This window comes from Pelmatolapia mariae, linkage group LG20 (genome assembly GCF_036321145.2).
Source record: "Pelmatolapia mariae isolate MD_Pm_ZW linkage group LG20, Pm_UMD_F_2, whole genome shotgun sequence".
Lineage (NCBI taxonomy): Eukaryota > Metazoa > Chordata > Actinopteri > Cichliformes > Cichlidae > Pelmatolapia > Pelmatolapia mariae.
This window is the reverse complement of record NC_086244.1, coordinates 4574516-4595392: the sequence shown is the minus strand read 5'-3', so window position 1 is coordinate 4595392 and position 20877 is coordinate 4574516. Positions and strand designations below refer to the sequence as shown.

General features: G+C 40.4%; 1 protein-coding gene across 1 annotated transcript in view; it reads left to right on the top strand.

Annotated features, from left to right (window-relative positions):
- Positions 1–20461, top strand: part of slc6a8 (solute carrier family 6 member 8) — a 44615-nt gene extending 24154 nt beyond the window's left edge. Inside the window, exons 5-13 of the mRNA XM_063464656.1 lie at positions 4981–5115; positions 5602–5705; positions 5906–6030; positions 9769–9881; positions 10231–10368; positions 10585–10687; positions 11024–11124; positions 11439–11609; positions 12971–20461. Coding sequence (XP_063320726.1) covers positions 4981–5115; positions 5602–5705; positions 5906–6030; positions 9769–9881; positions 10231–10368; positions 10585–10687; positions 11024–11124; positions 11439–11609; positions 12971–13105 — 1125 coding nt within the window. The 3' untranslated portion in view covers positions 13106–20461. The remainder of the gene's footprint in view (positions 1–4980; positions 5116–5601; positions 5706–5905; positions 6031–9768; positions 9882–10230; positions 10369–10584; positions 10688–11023; positions 11125–11438; positions 11610–12970) is intronic.
- Positions 20462–20877: the final 416 nt, after the last annotated feature.

The window sequence follows — 20877 nt, the reverse complement described above, 5'->3', positions numbered from 1 at the left end:
TAAGGGAAATGTTACCCAGCCTTCTGGTTTGCACTGAGATTCATGACTGTGGTTTCCTAAAGATTACAGAGGACCTGTTATTCTATGACTGTGCACAATGTTTTGAACATGAGCAGAAATCCTTCTGAAAGACCTCTGGTGTATAAAAGTGCATTTCTCATAAAATAAAACTAAATGTAACATTGAGGCAAACAGCTGCCAAACAGAAGCAGCCTGACATCAGAGCCTCTGACGCTAGAAGCAGACAAACACAAATGAGCACAGAGGAGTGAGTCACGCCTGTTCGTGTGCTGACTCGGCAGGGATAATATTAAATGAGAATAGATGAGAATAAATATTTGAAAGCCTGAGTGCATGACTGCAATTTATCCCAAAACATTTCCACCATACTTCGAGGCGTCAGTCGTCACCGCTGATGCACAGACAGAACTTTATGATACATACTCATAAAGTTTAGAAATAGAGCAGCCCTTTGAATGGCTGTTATCATTCCTGCATCACCAGTAGGCTGTCTCTTTCATAAACAAGGAGGCTAATGAGTTTTAATGACTTTAATTCATGGTGGACCTGGTGTTAAACTAAACGGGAATAATGGGAAGAGTGTTTCTCCTTTGAAAGATGAACAAACGTCTGTCCAGGTAGGCAGGAAAGGTGACATAGATTCGGTGACTTTTACCCAGGAGGCATCTTTGGCTGCCTGGTTACTGTATTTGGTTTGGGTTAAATTGGGCCCTTTTACAGCAATGACAACGTATTCCCAAGCACCAGCTTCAAGGTCATGATAGTGACGACTTCAAGTAGATTTTATATGCACTTGAGTACATAACCTCTTCAGATTCTCACCATTGTCTGGACTGCTCTCCATTTATCATTAATTGGAAAGGATGATAGGACACTTTTTGAAGTACAAGCACAGGTACACCAAGTGTCTTCTCTCTATGGGACGGCAGATAAGAGGTATTCAAGGAGCTGATAACTTAGAGTACACAACAAACCATCCAAAATTTATTTTGAGCACCAAGGATCTGATTTTTAATACACAGAAGTTAAAGGAAGAACTTAAAGTCTTACAGAAGATATGCAAATGCTGTTTTTTGTTAATCTCTTACAGTAAAATTGTGAATCTCTTGATGTCTGATGTTAACAGGACAAATAACAGAAAAACCATCAGGATACAGGATGGATTTAACTGGAACCCACAAATAGAGCTTTTTCACCCTGAAAAAAACCCCCAAAATAAAACTTCATGGTGTTAAAAAGTCTGAGATCAACACTGAAAATTCTGCTGTTTTTTATTTGTTTTGCTTTAATCCCAAAATATTTACTTCCTGCTGAAACGCCAGCTGACCGTTAAGTCTGTGACAGATCTGAAAGAATTTCAGGATATCCCGCTGTTTGCTCCACCCCCTTTTTCCTTTAATGTCAGCGGTATTAGAGCTGCATGAACAGTACCAGCTCTAATCATGTTGTCCTTGCACGATCTGACAACAAAATAAAACTATTTCTGCAAACGCAGAAAACCGCAGGCGATGTTCTACAGCTGATTCATTTGGACTGTGTTGTGATTTAGAGGTAAAGTGTGTCTGATGTGCTAAAAACAGGAAGCTGGCATCTGTTAGGATCCATCTCCACCTCCTGGCTTCTCCGCTGTGTTTGTGCTGTTGGAGCCTTTTGAAGCATTTTTAATGGAATCATCTCTTGGCTGGCTGTGCAGCAAAAACATCTGTGCTTGCAGTTCAAATGCAGAATCCAGAACCAATGGGTGGTGTCACAGTGGCTATGTCCCCCCCTTATATACAGTATCTGGCTCCAAGGAGCTTCTTGTGATGTCAGGAGTGTTTGCAGAGTTCAGATGTGCAGGAAAGCCCAAACGAGCCAGCACGCTTTGGTTTTTACGCAGTTCTCTGAAGCTTTTAGTTGTGTTACAGCTCTGCTTTGGATCCAGGGTTTGAGAACTTTGTGTACCACCCTTTTACTAACTTTCAGTCCAACAGGAAAAGTTCCTCTTTTCTCTGAATAATCAGACTTGTGACACTTTCTCTTAGTTCTGCTTTAAACGCAGGGCACGGGTGTTATCTGAGCGCTGCTTCAGTGGAAGGGCTCAGACTTATTTCATTGATTACCTGGAAACAGAGATCAGGACTTCTTTTGTTTCTGGATATTTTCATTTATTTCCGTGTTTACATAAAAATGTGACAGACCTTTTATGTGCTCGCAGACTTTTTGACCCAGAGAACAAAGGGAAGTGAATCATGCTCTTTGAAAACTAACCGGCTGCTGTTAGGGAGTGTTAAAAGCATGATTAATGGGAAGAACATCTAACAGTGTAGGAGTGTTTCTGAAAAGCTGGAACACAGTGTTGCTGTCGAGTTAAAGGTTGTCATAACAAGCAAACACACATCAGTTTTGTTATTACTCCATTTTGAAAAGGAAATCACGCTAAGCTGCTGCAAAACTAGAGCACGTAAACCACATTAACCTCTGACACACATCTGTAAACACACACTCACACACCCTCGACACACACGTTCCCAGGATCAGATAAATGGCTTTTTCTTCTCTTTTTTTCTTGTTTTCACTGCTTCAGTTTAGGGTGTTGCCAAAAACGACCCAATCAAAAACAGCTTCACTTATCAGACTGAGCATGTGCAGTAGAAACCTCTGCGCTCACCTGAATAGAGACGAATCCAGCGGCTTATTTCTGTGTTGCATTCATGAACCCCGTGTCCTCATATTATCTGGGTCAGCTGTGTCTTTACAGCAGTTTGATGAAGTGAATGTAGAAGATGTTCAGTGAAAGGGCTTTTAAGTCTGCAGGCTGGACTCTGCAGGAACTTCCTGCTGTTTTTTATTTAATTACTGAGAAATGTGCTGCCGTGATCCGGGTCAGGTTGCAGAGATGCCCAGACCTCCTCCAGCTCTTTAGGGTGGGGTTCCCAAACTAGCAGCAGCTCTACTTTGAGCACCTCACGAATGAAAGATCATCTACACAGGATGAGAGTACTAGTGACGTAGCAACCGTAGACCATGTGATGTGAGTAAAAATCTGAGGAAAGAAGAGCGGGCGGGCCCAAAGTTAACGTTTTCTCTATGTTGAGGTAGGCAGCTGCCAGCGAGACATGGTGATAGTGCTGATTCAGTTATGATGGGGGTTAAATACACTAAAGAGCTGCCTGCAGAACTAGAGCCTGGGATGTCTGCTAGCAAGGAGATGCATGAAGAAGTAAGAGCGCTGATGCTTTCCAGAGGAAGCTGTTTTCACGCTTGTGCTCTGAGCCTTATTGTTTGGTCACGCTGCAACCAGGCTGTGACAGTTCATTTCTTACACGGTGAAGAGAGGAAAGTTTGTTTTGGTTTTGAGTGAAAAACACTCAAAATCCTGACATGTTAGTTTTGGGACACAGGTTCACACGGTGTGACCTAAACGTCAGAGCTCCATTCATGGGGTAGTTTACACACATACGGCATCTCTTATGTAAGAGTTTGTGTGTGTTTGTGTTTTTAGTCTCATGGCAAGTCAAGCCGCGTTCGCAGGGCTCTCAGTACCAACAGAAACATTATCTGCTGTTTGTCTTCAGCAGGAGGCTGAAAGCTGAGCATCAGGTCAGAGCAGGGCGAGACAGCCTGAGACACACAGAGAGAAAAGAGAGAGAGAGAGAGAGAGACAGCCAATCCAGTCACAAAGGCAAGATGTCTGCTCTTAAAGGAAACATTAGTTTGAATTATTTTTAAAAACCCACATTTAATTGGGCATAATGTTCGACTTTTTCATTGTAAATATTAATCTTGTTTACAGTAAAGTAAACAGGCAGAGCAGACAGAGTTCTGACATGATTATGTACTTGACTGAAGTGTGACCCTGGAGTATTTGATAGTGAGAAATGCCCACAGTCACCTTCGGCCCCAGAATAAGATCGCAGTGGGATTAAAGTTGAAGTGGAGTCTTGGATATGTGGAGCCCACAAACAGACCCCTGGGTGATGGCGCGGTGGCTACATGCATGCTTTGTCTTTGTTACTATGAACAGCCATGTTTCTGTTACACCCTTGTCCTTACATCCAGAGATTTCTCTCTTTAGTGTCATGTGACTGTTGGATGAACAGGCTTCTTTAAAAGACCCAAAGTGAGACGACTCGTTAGCAAACCGGCCTACAAATTCTGGCATTAATCATGCTGCATATACAGAGATCTGTTGATTTATCAGTGAGATAAAATTTATATCAGTTTACATAAAAAAAACTCACCGTGATGAACGAATGCAATGAAAATGAGAATAATATGCCAGAAATTGCTGAATAAGCAGAAGATCAAAAGGTCATGTGCAAGCTTTAAAAATATGAATCACTTTGACAAACGTTTCAAATAGACGACTGAAATGTTTTTTCTGATTCCTTAACACACTGAACCAAACGACCTGAGCTTCACACTGTGAGTGTGCGTTAACCTGAGAAGGTGCTCCGCTGTGATTGCACTGACACTCGACCCTAACTGGGACCCGACGCTCTCCGTGGTGCTGAAACACCACATTCCTCCGTGTGTGTGTTCTGTCTCAGCAGGTCTCAGATCAGGTCCATTTTGCGTTCCTCTCATTTGTTTTCGTTACCTGATTCTCACGGATGGAGCGGTTTTTTGTTTTTTTTGTTTTTTTTTAATGGCAGAAACCACCTGGAGATTTTTAGGTCAGGAAACAAAACCCCTTCTTCTTCATTCCCCTTATGTAACACAAATTCAGTTACCTGATTTTGATTAGGTAAATGAATTTGTGTTACTCCAATTCTGCAAACATAAAACCGTCAAATGCACAAAAGTTTACTGTGCATTTATCTGCAGGTGTACAATGAGATGGTCTAATCTGCTTGTTTCACAGGCAGGTGATTAAAAACAGACAAAGAGTTGGAGTTTCTAGTTGAAGCTTTGACAGACTGATGGATTCAGTGAAAGAAGTCTTCTGTGTTTTATGATAGTATGGTTGTGTTTCAGATTGTGTACTTCACGGCCACCTTTCCCTACGTGGTCCTCATCATCCTGCTGGTCAGAGGGGTGACCCTGCCCGGAGCCTACGATGGCATCATGTACTACATCAAACCCGACTGGTCCAAACTGGAGGAGGCTCAGGTCAGTTCATCATCCTGAGATCTCACTTACAGGCAGACTTTGTCATTGCATGGGGCAGTTTGAATCACTGGGCCTCTCCTTCTGATATTAAAGGATTTTCATTATAAAATTATGAATTTTAGTTTTTGTCATGTGTGTTCATGGTGGATACACCAGCAGGATTGTCTTTAGGTTGTTTAGGTAGAAGTTTTAAACCTAATGTAAGGAGTAGAAAGCCGAGATATTTGTGTTAAAACATAAAAGTAACAAAGTGGCGAAAAAAAGTATTTGTACTTTGTTACTTCCCTCCTCTGTTCGGGTGGGTGAAGGACCTGAAAGTGCACGAGTGGGAGGTTTAAATCCAGTTTTAGGCTGTCGGGGTGGCTGTTGTTTTTCATGGCTTGAGCATCCAAGATGCTGCAGCGTTTGTCATCAATTATTGATCAGTTATTGTCATTAAATGTTTGCAACAAACTTCAAACCCATGTGACCCATGTGACTCCACAGGTGTGGATAGATGCTGGCACTCAGATCTTCTTCTCCTATGCCATCGGCCTTGGTGCTCTGACCGCTTTAGGCAGCTACAACCGCTTTAACAATGACTGCTACAAGTATGACACACACACACACACACACACACACACACACACACACACACACACACACACACACACACACACACACACACACACACTTCACCAAGTCCTTCAACCTCAGTCATCATATCTAAACCCTGTAAATCTTTAAAATTACTCCACCTTAAACCTGATTGTGACCTTAAATGCCTTGTTTCCTCTCCTCTTCCTCACAGAGATGCCTTCATCTTGGCGCTCATAAACAGCGGGACAAGCTTCTTCGCCGGCTTTGTCGTGTTTTCTATTCTCGGCTTCATGGCTGCGGAGCAGGGAGTCGACATATCGCAGGTTGCTGAATCAGGTAAATACTCACACCGGACCTGTTCTAATAATTTCCTCCTATGCACTTTTTTATTCTTGGGCTCTATTTTACACGATTTACAGTGTAAATGATTATTTTAATACCCTGCCCTTCAGTAGACCTTCAGTTCATCCAGTGTTTTAGCTCCTCTCTATAAACGCTGGGAGGTTTTCCTCCCAAAAAGCTAACATCCATCTGATTGGCAAACTTCCAGAAGCCTACAGAGGGGCAGCACTGAGTACTGGTGTACATGCTGCGCAGAAAGAAATAAGAGCAGGCTGAAGCCTGAGCTTTGAGCTCATGGGGATTACTTTTACATAAGTGCACAGTGCTATTTGAACCTTGAACCATGTTCAATATAAACATAGAACATAGTAACATTATACACGAAACATGAGATAAAAAAATCAGATCAGACTCATCTAAACAAACGGTGTCGTTGGTGGTGCTCTCTTATTTCGACCCCAAAGCCTCTGAGGCTGGTTTAACAAAAATGCATTATACTGAATATAGATGGTAAATGGACTGGTTCTTACATAGCGCTTTTCTACTCTCACTGAGCACTCAAAGCGCTTTATACAACTCGTGCAGTTACCCAATCACACAAGCACTTTATCTAAGGGTTTTTTTTTTTAGTGCTTCTATCTAACATTCACTCTCCGATGGAGTGCACTGGAGAGCAACATGGGGTTAGTATCTTGCCCAAGGATATTTGGCATGTAGACTGGAGGAGCCGGGGATCGAACCACCAACCTTCCAGTGAGTAGGTGACCAGCTCTACCACCCGAGCTACTGCCACAGCGCTGCGCTTTGGTTTTCCAGCATAACAAGGGTAACTGTGACAGCAAGATAAATGAGAAACACAGTGAATCTGAAAGTATTAGAAGTCAGATTGTTAGTTGTAAAGGTGAAAACGAGACCAAGAGAGTTTCACTGTAACGATGCATTAAATGCATTAAAATACAAAAAAAAACCATCCAAATCTTTACTCTCTGTCTCACACTTTTGGATGTGCTATACATGCATATAGAAGCAGCGCTTCCATCCACTGTGGTGCATGTTCCAGCTTTGATAATCCTTGTTTTAAGAGCCAATGACAATCCAGATTCTAGGAAAAACAGGAAGGGGAAAAAAGCGTCAGGTCACATGAGGTCAGCTGATAATTGTGTAGCCTCAACGATTTCAAATGGTGGTTATAAAAATAATGATTACAGAAGGATTCACTTCACTGCAATGAAGACCTGAATGAACCCGTGTGTGTGTGTGTGTGTGTGTGTGTGTGTGTGTGTGTGTGTGTGTGTGTGTGTGTGTGTGTGTGTGTGTGTGTGTGTGTGTGTGTGTGTGTGTGTGTGTGTGTGTGTGTCAGACTCCAGCCAGCAGTGTGTGTATTAATAGCTAAGCATCACGTGACGTGGCATCACAAACACACCGTTATATTTAGCTTGTCCACAGAAGGCTGCAGCTCTGAGCGGCTGTTCGGATCAAAGCTTTTCATTCAAACTTAATGAAGGCTTTATTTAACCACAGAGCTACTGTTTACAGCCAGGTAAGAATAGTCACATGACAGTTCTTTGGCTATTTACACCTGGCCTCCTCAGCCCCCAGATAAAGAGCGACAGTCCTGGTGGAGGGGTGGTTGTGATAAATATACAGTTTATGATAAACGGCCAAATGCAGGTTTCATGCAATTTGATACCAAAAATCTGACGAATTCAAATCTTAGTGACCTCGACCTCAAGGTCAGAGTAAGAATTCTGAAAACTGCAATAACTCAAGAACGAAGCGACGAGGATTTTCAGTTTAATGCTGTTGATGTGTTTAGGAGGCTGAGCTGTAACACTGTTAAACTAAAACTGATCATTTTTCCATCCATCCATCTTCTGATGCCCGGATTTCCAGCTCTTCTGGAGGGATACTGAAGTGTTCCCGAGCCATCTGATAGACACGGTGTCAGCCTGCCCTTGATATTTCAACTCTTCCACGTGGAGCAGTAACTCCACCCTTTTCTGACAATCATACTCTGAGACTTGGAGGTGCTCAATCTTTCAGTCCGCTTCGTTTCTGTTGTTCAGATTTATGAGCAGTTGAGAATATTTAGAAAAGGTTCAATGACATCAGTGTTGCTGACTCATTGATTTATGGTTGTTATCGACCCTCTTATTTATGACTTTGGTCAGGTGAAAGCAGCATGATTGATATTATTATGGAGATTTTTAAAAATTTCACTCTGGGCTGGTAATAATCAAAATGAGTTTTATTGTATTTCAATTTCTCATTCATAAATTTTCAAGCCTCAGAGGTTAAACCAACAACACTACAACAAAGCCTCATCCAAGGTGTGGCATTAAAAGCATCTTATTTTATCTAGTTGCTCTAATGGTAAAGTACAAGTTAAGATTATATATACACTTTATCCCAAATTATCATGCACTGTTTATCAGAAACGCTGGGATGCCAAATCAATTAACACACCCTGTAAGAAACTAGCTTCAATAAGCTATAATAGCTCAATTAAAGTAATATAATAACGTTTAATAAAAAGGCTCAATAAGGTGAAACTTGTACAACAGAAAGGAGCTCGGTCATACAGAAAAAAGAAGTTTAATGAAATAAAACTGCTTTATAAGTAAAAGATTAAATAACATTCAGTAGAACAACATTCAAACCAATCAATCGAATAAAGTTATTCTTTAATGTAAAACAAATAAATAAACTAAAACAAAACAGAAGATGGATCGTTGTGTTCCACTAATGTGTGACTATAATGAAATGTGCATTAATGAGTTACTAAAGTCTTCATCACGTTCACATTTCATCTGCCTGAAAATATTTTGGTGTACCTCTCAGGAATGGTGCGTGTGTGTGCGTCTGTGTGTGCGTCTTTGTGTGCGTCTGTGTGTGCATGTGTGTGTGTGTGTGTGAGGACAGGAATCTTTTTATTTAATCTTGCTGTAAAAAGAACAAAAGTAAATCCAATTTACTGAATCCCATCTGACACGTCTATACTGGTTTAAAGTATTAGCATCACTGTTTGTGTGTGTGTGTTTGTGTGTGTGTGTGTGCAGTATTAACTGTCGGATTATTTAAGCGGGGCCTTTCACCTCGCATGCGACAGCTCTCCGGTGCATATTTCTGTGCTTGCGTCACAGCCTGATGAAACAAGCCGTGATTTGTCCTGCTGTAAATATTTGTACTGCACCTTTAATCTTTCTGCATATCAGCAAATTTATTTTGTGGAATGTGAAGCTGACCATAGCTGAGCAGATGAGACTTTTTCATAATCAGGACAAACAAGCATTTGAAGTAGAACAACCTACTTTAAAACCTGGATGTTTTACGATGTTTCTGTTACAGTATGATGACGTCAGCCTGTTATTGCCTCATTGTGACATCGCAGAGTGCTGTATTGAAAAAATAAAATGGGTGTTGTACAGCTCTCTCCGCGCCCTTTCATGTGATATAGTACTTGATATGGTCAAGTCAACCTTGATCGTGGATACTAACAATGACATCATGGTCAAACGCTTAGCCAACCAATTTCATATTTATGACTCTTTTCTTTTCATATTTATACTGTAGAGCCAGAAAATGAGCTGGTGGCACTGCAGCTTTAAATTCTGCACACGTTACATCTTCTGTGCACATGTTGGAAAAACATATATACTGTATGAGCCAAACCTTGAGCCGCATATTAAAATCCTGTGAAGTCTCTGATGTCTGTGTTTGCGTGTGTTTCAGGTCCAGGTCTGGCCTTCATTGCATATCCGAAGGCAGTCAGTCTGATGCCGGTGGCCCCGCTGTGGGCGGCGCTCTTCTTCTTCATGCTGCTGCTGCTCGGACTGGACAGTCAGGTGACCAACACACTCTGTATCATACCTTTAATCAGCTGTGCATTTTCTCAATAAGTTTGCTGGAGTAACATGGAAATATAAATATATATAAATATGGGTGTCATGTGGTTATAAACTGAATTTTTGATATTTCGCGCAGGAGTTTAGTAAATGTTTAATAGATCAGTGGTCCTAATGCAGAGCCTTGGGGGACACCACAGAAGCAAATGATTGGAGAGAAATTTTAACTGGCTTTCAATATTTTACTTGTATTCAGCTTTATTCCTCCACTTCTGTTCAGCAAAGAGACACTGAAGACACTGTGTTTTCCAGATGGATTAATGATCTTTCTCCATGTTTGTCCCTGCAGTTTGTCGGGGTGGAGGGTTTTGTTACCGGGATTCTGGATCTGTTTCCTGGAAAGTATTATCATCGCTACAAAAGGGAGATCGCTGTGGCGATATGCTGTTTACTCTGCTTCATTATTGACCTCTCCATGGTGACACAGGTTGGATGAACAAAGACTTTTCCCTCAAAAATTTAAATTTTTGACGATTTATACCATTTTTAAATAAACTGTCTTTTCTAAGTAGCTCGTAGTAACAAAAATGAAAACGCATAACGTGTGAAGGAGCTTATGAGAGAACAAGAAACACTTCAGCTGATGAACTGGTTTACTAAATCGACACTGTTCACTGAGCCGTCTGTTCCTCTGCCTCTGCAGGGAGGGATGTACGTCTTCCAATTGTTTGACTACTATTCGGCCAGTGGGATGACTCTGTTGTGGCAAGCATTCTGGGAATGCATAGTAGTTGCCTGGGTCTACGGTATGTAATAAACACAAACACACACGGGCAGTGTAGTGTTTCATAGCAACGTGATCGTAAATAGAGCCATAGTGAAGTATGTCAGTGAGGTAACCCATCTCAAAATAGGTCTGAAAATCATCTCAGATGATGTGATATTAGAGGTCACAGGTCAACGTGTTTTTTGTCACAAGCTAATATAAAATACAATATCACAGAATAATATGTCAACAAAAGACTATTACGCTATGTCATAGTGTGAATACAATCATGGAGAATTTCTAGTGTTTTATGACGTGAGTGGGGAAGAATCCGCCGCATCTTCCTGTCTTTGACTTGCTGATTAATGAACTGCAGGTGCTGACCGCTTCATGGATGATGTGGCTCGTATGATCGGCTACCGGCCCTTCCCCTGGATGAAGTGGTGCTGGTCTTTTATAACTCCATGTGTCTGCATGGTAAGACTGAACAACACTATCCCATCCAGAAATAGAAACCCACAACCACACACACCAGTTTTCCTACATTTTTGATTATTGTAGAGGAACAAATTCAGAAAAGATTTATATTGATTATACACTTATTATTACCTTTTGCTGTCTCTTGAGCATACAGCAGAATCATATTAAAACTAACAGGCATAGACCAACATTATTCATCAGTTCTGCTGTGACAACATAATAAAAATCTCACAGTATCAACACCACAAATCATGTAAATGATGCCAAATATGTGCCAATCTTCCTCTTTAATCTCCCCTTTCTTCCTGTAGGGTATCTTTCTGTTCCACCTGGTGAACTATAAGCCCCTGACCTACAACAATGTGTACGTGTACCCATGGTGGGGCGAGGTGATCGGCTGGTGTCTGGCTCTGTCCTCCATGCTGTGCATTCCTGTCAGCCTTCTCTACAAACTCTTTAGAGCCAAGGGAACCTTCAAAGAGGTAAGTGCCAGCTCACACTGGACGTGCACGCTGAAACAAAGGGTTATGAATATATTTAAAAAGCATAGTTACTGACTTATCTTACATGCAGACTTTAAATTGACCTAAAACTGATGTAGTTACTATCCAGATAACAAAATTAGCCATTTTTCTCTCACGAGGCCACAAAAAGTTTACATTTAGATTTTATAAGGTAAAAATGTAAAAGGCAAACCTCAGTCTACCTGAAATTTGGTTTAAAATAAGGTGTTATGTAACTGTAATGTATGTCCCAGCGCTCGTAGCTTGGTATGAAGGGCAGAACATGTGACTGGACTTAAACTAATGCAAACACTCCTATTGAGTGACAGCAGAGGTCATTTCTAAGATATCACATCACGCTGTCCAACTTTATATAGAGTCGTTGTCGTAACATGCCTAAGAATAAGCACACGTGGTGACACATGTTACCCTTTAAATTCTGGGAAATATACCTTAAATGAATAATAAAACACATGCAACATTACAGATGAATTAATTTAACTTTTCTTCTCTGAACTTTTTGGTTTCTAAGCTTGTTGAACCAACTTTGGCTAAGAATTTTTATTTTACAGTTAATCACCTGCTACAGTTTTGCAGAACAATTCACTTGATTTATTTGTATTAAATACAAATAAGTCAATAAACATGCACCATGCATCATGATAAGCTCAAGGATCTGGAAGTGACAGGTTAAGTTCGATGGAGAGGGGAGAGCGAGTACGGTTGGACTGGTACTGTTGTAGAAAGTCTGGAAACATCGAGCTTTCTAGCTAGCACCTACACCTCTGCTGAAATGGGTTAACTTGACTTATGAGTGTAATAGAGGGGCACATAGAAGGTTAGGTGGTGGACTGGTTGGAGACAATCACCAAACTACCGGTTGCTCCCCTGAGGTGCTGGCTGCCACTACTTCTCCTTGCGATTGCTTTTATTGTCAGCAGACCACTTAGCGAGTAGCTAGTGAGCATTTGCAGATAAGTTGTCATCTTCCATGCTAATTTTAGGTGACCATGGCCATCAGCTAGTTATCAAAGCAATCACAAGGCTGTTTTAGGAACAGTATCGTCTTTGAGACCTAGTGACAGACTGCAACCTCTTACCAACCAGTTGGAGGATAGCAAGACATATTTTTGTGACTGAGGCCTTACTAAGGAAATTTTGTTGGGTATACGTCTAGAGACAAAAAAAGTATTTGCTTTGAAATGCAGATAATTTAGTTTGCACAGTCCAGGTCAGTATGTCTAACTTCTAAACAGGAAAAGCTTTAATCAAACCAAGCGATTCCTCCAGATCACATGACTTGCAATCTGTGTGACCACGTGTTTGTTGATGTCTTGCAGCGTTGGGCCCACCTGACCACTCCGGTGTGGGGAGCCCATCACTTGGAGTACATGGCCCCGGATATCAAGTCCTTGAGCTCCATGTCGCCCGGCACCGATGACAACAAAGTCATCATCTTCGAGAGTGTCATGTAGGCAGGACTCCATCCCTGTCCATCCATCCACCTCCGACCAGACAACCGACAGCACCACACTCGACCTTCAGCTTTACCTCCAACCCATACAGAGGCCTCAGAAAGGACTCGAAGTGATTGATTAGATTTGTGGACTGATTGATTGCCTTTGCCCTTCGATTAATTGATTGATGGGTCTCCTTGGACCTATTGATCAGTTGGTCTCTTCATGTCACCAAAATGACCAACGCTAAAGATTTTTTTAATACCTAGAAAAGAACAAAGCAGAAGAGGAGTGACACAGCTCCTTCAGGAAGCTTTTCATGATTCCAACAACCTCGAACAACCTGGAAAAAGAAATCCTCTCCATGAATGTGGATAAAATGCTAAATAAGGGTAATCTAAAGTTTTCATTAAAGGCAGAATCATTTTGTGTTCTCTAAAAAAACAAAACAAAAGAGTGTCTGCTGTCGAGGTCGAAGTCGGAGGTCAGGTTTTCTCCATCACCGATGATCGGTAGTATCAATGCAATCTTCTCTCTGAGTGGGTGGATGAAACGTTAACTAATAAACTGCCATTACACACAATCATCTCATTATTAAATGTTAAAGGGACCTGTGCTCACTGATTTTTATTTTAAGCTGGAGTTCGGTGTACCTATTGCTCTGTGTTGTGGTTTAATTTACGATTCTGGATCTCCAGCAGGTGTAATGGCCGTTTATTCACACAGACAGAGTTGTAGACAGACAGACTGACTGAACCCCAGAAAATTAACAGAGGTCATTTGCTTTGCAACAGGATTTAATAAATGACAGGAAATAGTCTGAGACTCAGTCCCGTCGTCAAACATAAAAATGGAAGAAAAGATCAACAGAGAACCAGAAATATTGGGTTGAACGATCTCCAGGATTGGAGAGTAAAAAGTTCAACCTCCTGTTATCAAGCAAACCAGTGGTCCAGGAAGCCAGACTGAGCTCAGAGAGTCCTGAAAACACCCTCAGACACCCTTTGAGCACTTTCATTGTTGAGGCCCAAATCCTAAAACTCAAACTGCTGCCCTGATTCCTTTTGAACGTTTCAATATATCGGTGCAGCTCTGCTGAAGCTAAATACTACAAATCACCAGCTTTTTACTACTGGTCCCAGAACAGTCCTGGCTCCTGAGCAGTGTCGTGCTTCTCTGACCGCTGAGTTCTGATCTGCAACAACAGACCTGATCTCAGAGGGAAATGTCCAGAGAGACTTCAGTCAGAGTTATAACAAGGGCTTTAAATTAAACCCAATCAAAAACAATTAATAAGATCAGTAAAATCTCCTCAGAGCTTTTAACCCCAACCAGGGTGAAAACACGACAACACTGCAGCTTCTTAGCTGTGAAAATATTTCACATTATCCAACAGAAAACACACAGATGCTGTCAGCTGTTGAAACTGATTTGAAACTAGACTGAAATCTCACTGGATCTGACCTTTAACCCCTCCCTGTCACGTGTCTGACCTCCCTGTGAGGAGGTTCAGGCCTGCGTGCGAATCAGGTCAGAGGTCGGGCTTCGTTCAGTGTCCCCCAGGTCGACTGAAGTGCCAAATGGGGCGGTGCCCGCCCTGCAGGGCTGATCCTAGACCAGGGCTCCAGGCTGCCAAAATCAACCTGTTAGCTCTTCTCTCTGCCTCGTCTCTCAGTCTCATCGATGCTGCAGTCCTCCATCCAAACCTCACTTCTTCCTACTGAACCACTGATGGTGGCACCTTCCATCTCACATTCTCAGTTTCATACACCTAAACTTTTCCTGTGTGATCAGAGTTCATATCATTCTAGCCATTTGTTTTAAGGGCCTCCCTTTGGGTGTAGCTCCTCACAAACAAGCAACGCTGCCTCTGTATGTGGTTAACCTCGTCTCCGCACAGTAATGGAAATTAGACATTCGCACTCTAGTGACTGCTCTGTACGTAAAACCACCAAGAGGTCCAATATTAGAGTCTATCACAAAACATTTAACAGGTTTCTAAGATTCCTCACAGAAAAAAATAAATAAATATCGATGTGAGATTGGTTTGAATAGAATACTTTCTGAATTGAAATAAGAAAACTAGTATCAATAAATGGTAATATAAGTACATCGGCACTCTTCCTTACACAATGCATCGACCGAGTAACAATAACTCACATTCATGAAGTTAGACTGCAATATATGCACAAAAGTATTATAATTAATTGAAACTTAAAACACTTAAACACATTTTTAAATGACAAAAATAAACTAAAACAAGAAATCACACTCACACACTGTCAGTCGTAGACAAATTTATGTAACTGTACACAATTAAATATTATTATTAGTATAAAATTAACAGCAGAAAATGACAGTAAGGGGTCATTTGTATTGCTTAAACTGATAAATATGATTTAGCTGAGTGCTACACCTTTTTTTTTTTTTTTTTACTGAAAAATAGCACGGGGCTAATTTCTAGTGTTAATCATTTTATAACGTTGGAAATGTGTGAACCCTGTGCAAATCGTCTGCACAAAAAAGCCCCATACAGATGAGCAAACACTAAAGTACTGAAATACACTTCAAAAAGTGTTTAAATTTAAGAAAAATTGCTGAAGTGAAATATGAACCTCAAAATTAGCTACAAAAACTATCAACAGGACTTCCACTGATTTGCTTAGTGGACCCAAAATGCACCTTTAGTCTAAAGACCAGAAAAAGACCTGATTTGACTTTAAAACCGAGTCCGTGTTCACCTGCCATCCGGTCAGCTGGTGGAGAGATGAGAGCCGGAGGACTCAGTGTGGTGCCAAGCATTGCCTTACATTGTTGTCTTAACTCTAGAGCCTGAACGGTTGACTAGCCAAACCCAGAGCCCTACAGGACGTCCTGTGTACGGCTCTGGTTTATATCAAACCAATCAGCAGTCTGCGGGGGCGTGTCTATAACTCTGTCTCCTAGCAACCCCTCACCATCCACCCATCATGGGGAACTATAACAATTAGAATGTAAAATATGCGAAAATTACATACATTTGCACATTACTGTAAAAAAAAAAAGAAAAAGAAATAATGTTGCTAGCACTTTTAAAAAAGAATCGTGTTAGAAATCACGTTTTGTTTTACATATTGTAAGATGAATCAGAGATTTATTTTATGGAGGCTTTTATTTTGCTGATACATACAATATGACAAATATATATATATTGGATATCTTTGTGTGTTATCTATATTTGATGCAGTATATAATTGCGATAATGATGATGATGATGATTTCTGGCTGATTGTTCACGTTTAGCTGGCGAGCACAGGCAAAGCGGTGCCTCGAGCTTCAGGCTACCTCACTCCTCATTCAGACTTTCAAAGCAAATTTCTTTTGGCTTTTTATGCAAAGTTTTGTCAGCAGTACCGGCTGGTAGCAGGAGGGGATTGTGGGAACCTTTACAGTTCTCCGACACCAATAAAAACAAAAAGTCATGCTTTAAAACACCTTAAACTGGGGATTTTTATGTTGAATTTTTTTTCAATTTAATGTTGCTGATACACACTGATGCTGCGAGGCCTTTACACAGGTGTCTGACTAGCTAACGTGAACAACCAGCGTAGGGCGGGGCTATTATTCCGGCGGGCTTGCTGCGATGCAGTGATATGAAGACTGTCGAGGTTTCGTGTGGATCTGAGCAAACTTCAAAAGGGAATCTGTTGGGTTCTCTCTTTTACTTTTACTGACTTCTAATGTTCAAAGTGCTCAAGTGTTTGAAGAGTTTTAGCTTTAGATGATTTTTATTCTTTGTGTTTTAATCAATATCAGTGTTCTCCCAACGACCCCCCCACGGCTCTCACGTCATTACTTGAGTTTGATAGAAAAGTATGACAAACAATCCTTTAAAGTAAATTTGCTGATAATTGCTGACTGTAACTGCCATTTGAAGTAATTAGGAAGCTCCTGCCACTCACTCTCTCAGTATAGTGAGGTGGTCAGGCCTGGAGTGACAATGCCAACATGCGTGCAGCTGAAAAGATAAACAAAACAAACACTAAGATACTCCACCGGTTAGTTTAAGACCTTAATTACAGCCAGATACCCAAGAACTTAAAGAACAGCATTAGCAGAATCAGCGCGAAGCAAAACGGACACAAATCTGGTTTCTGTATTTAATCCTTGGCTTAAAGCCCTGTTCAGTCAGAATGGATGGAGGTTTTTAATCCAGTCAAATAAATGAGTCGGATGAAATGGTTGAGTTCGAAAACCTGCATCCTTTACAACAATGATAACAGTCACCCTCTATCATGTTTGGTTTATGCAAAGTAAGAAGTCAACATAGAATAATGGACACAAACAAGACAAACTCAGTCATTTTCAGACCACATCCAAATGGAAACCTAATTATGAAGACCAACCGAAGGGACTTAAAAAACAGTATTTGGGCCCTGTAGTAATATCGACTGTAAAGTCAAACATCATCTGCATAAAAAAAATGCTTCAAAAAACACAATTCTTTGGATTTGGTATGACTTCTACTTTTCAATTATATCAATACCTCTGATGTAAATCTATATTAAAAGTTTGATGTTTTAAGAAAAAGCCCATAGTTAGCCTGAGAATTTTCCCGTTTTCTTCAGAATCAGTGACCTGAAAATAATTGTGCTTCTCACTGAGAAAAATGTGAACAAATCAAAAATAAGGGAACAAAAAATAATGTATAAGAGAAAAATAAAGAAGGGTTTTAAATTAGAGAAAGAAGAGGAATCCTGCTTATGAGGAGCTTGTTGTGGTTGGAATTTTTACAGTTACTCCCAAATACACAAAAGACTCTCTTACAATTCTCAAAGAGAAAACCACCTTAAATGGGGTTTAAGGGAAAGAGTGCAGAGCTCAGACGAGCCAGCCAGTTCCCAGAATGTTTAGGATTCATCTGTCGATCGAACTTTTCATATTTAAATGAGAATCCAAAGCAAGGATGCCTTTTGTGCAGCGTTCTGCTGCAGTGTGATGGGACGTCTTCTAGGAGCCAAAACAAAAGTCGTCAGCTCAAAAATACTTCAATACAAACCCTTCTTTCAGTTATTGTACACAACTAATTCAAAGACAAAGTTTCTAATTTTTAAAATGTACAGATGACTCACTAAGTTATCAGTAACTAATGTCACTGATAACCGCTATTTCATTAATAAAACTAAACTTGCAGCAATAACTAATCAAACTCACAGTTTAATGTTTGATTTTTTAAAAAAAAAGTTGTATTTAGTGTTCTCGTCTTGTTTCCGGACTGGAGCCTGGGTGGGTCAGAGTGTGAAAAAACAAAAAGAATCTACAGCCATTTAAGAAAATGAACATGTATGTTACAAAATCAATGTTGTTTCATGTCAGTTTGTGTGTGTGTGTGCTCTTCTGCCAAAACACATGTTGTGACAGAGTCATTAATCCAAAACTGTGACTGGAAACGGCCAGGCTGGATGCTGTAAAACACACCTGCACAGGTGCAGGAAGGTGGCTCTTTTTAGTTTTCCTCACTCAGGCTGGAGTGATGTCACAGATGATGGTGTGAACTGAACATGCTATGCAAACGGTCGTGCTTCAGCCTGCGTGTTTCTAGACGAACAATCAGACATTCAGACAACAAAAATGACCCAATGCAGCATTTGGATTCTCACAGTGAGAAATGTTCTGGTCTCATTTGGACTGAAACCACACTTTACTATTTTTTTAAATAAACAATAACTGATGTAACTGACCTTTTACATATCAAACTTTTTAATGCCTGCATTGCCTGTTATTTTCATTTTCAGACAAGTATTTAAAAATTAAAAACAAACAAACAAATAAACTGATTTTTAAAGAGTAAGAACTAAAATAAAGTAAAAATAAGTTCATGTCAAACATCGATGTGTTGTACTCAGAATGTGAATATCTTTAGCAAATTACTTTTATGCAGCATTTTGAAATGCACATCCAGAATGTATCCATAATTAAATTTTTTGAGATCTTTTTTTGTGTGGAAAATTTTAATGCTAATTTGCAGTTGTGAAAATTAAATCAGAAATGTAGCATTAAGGACAACAGAAATCCCACCTGAAACTTGGTGATGGAACAACTAGCAGAGCAGAAAAGGCTTTTATGTTTAGTTTTTAAGTTTTATATTTTAATTCAATAAAGTTAAAACGTTGCTTTTAAAATCTTATGAAAGAGAACAGAATGGATGCTTTTTTTAAATTTAAATTTTAAAAATCCCTGAACTTGTCCATGTTGCTCTGACTGTCCGATTGTTCACTTCAGGTTTTTGATAAATGATACTTCGCTCAGCTGGTTTCCTTCAGTGGAGAGTGTTTATTTCCCAGAATCCTCCTGCTGTTCTCAGACCCATGTAAAGTAGATAACACTCACAGCAGAGATGTTAGCAGAATGTTTAGCGGTTATTTTACAGCCGATAAGTTGCCAAAATATTTAACATCCAAATAAACCAGAACTATGGAAGCCTAAAAGGGAACACGCAAAGAAACGAGATGATGCATTAAGGTTTCGTTTCTTGACAGAACAGGAAGGTTTTCTGGGAAAAGCAAATAACTGGTGCTGCGGAAAAACAACCAAAAATATCACTGTGTGAAATATTTTTTTGGGAAGCTGACCTCAGGTGGGATTTTTGCAGCAGTGGAACCAGCAGGAGGCGCTCTCCTCCCCTGGCAAATGTCATCAAGTTTGGGCTGGAAACAGAGACAGAGACCCCTGACAATTAAAACCTGCTGAAATCAATTAAGGGTTCAATAAAAACACTGAAGTGTAAACAAGATCAAGCTTAAATAACTGGAAGTCAAGTGAGTGAAATGACTCTCACAGTAGCTTCCACTGAAGGCAAAGTACAAAACCAAACAACCATCCAATCACAGTCAGGCAAAAGTACGTAGCTAAACATCATCTCATTAATTGAACCCATTCACTGTAACAGATTCTGAGTGAACGTGTACACGCAACAGACAGAAAGATTTCAGCTCATCTTTTTAGGTTTTCCAAATGCCAACAGGTCCTGCCTCTGTCCCAGCCCAGACACAGCTACATGGTGCCCTCAGTGTTGTAACTGTGTCTTTGTGATTTGTGTAAACCACAGTCTTCCATCCATAACTGTAGAGCAGACTCTTGATTAAGTAGCTTAACGAAGTAACTAGTAGTCGTACTAATGATGATAATGTAACTCGGGGGCTTCATGTTAACGAGTCACCAGCCAAAAATTTTGCAGAGTCAATGTTAAAGAGTTAACTTTGAGCCCTGTCGGTGTCACCTGTGTTTCATCGACCTTTGACCCCTGCGAGGGTCTCCACGCTGCCAGCTGCTGTGATCACTGTGCTCATTCACCACCCAATAAACTAACAGCAATAAAACTAATGTCACAACAAACAGCTGACCTATCTGTGTGGTTATTGGAGTATATAAGGTCCACTGAAGGAGAGTTATTAACTGGTTACATCCCACTGGTTTTACGCTCACATTAATAAAACTTCACTTCTTTTATTCACACTTTTTTATTTTGTCAATTACAGACTCAGATTTTCAGGAAGCTAAAGCAAAAAACAGACCGATTCAGTCAATGGACTTCTCTCTATGACCAAGAGGAGAACATTTCATTTGTTTACATAAAGACAAACAAAATTTAATGATGGAGTTCCACAAGGTTCTTTGCTGGGGCCAATACTTTTTCACCATCACACTTCCCTCACACAACACTGCTCTACAGCCAGAATGCTTCTGCCATTTATGTAGTCAAACATTGGTGACTGTGGTACTGAAACTGATGCTTTAATCTATTAGTTGGC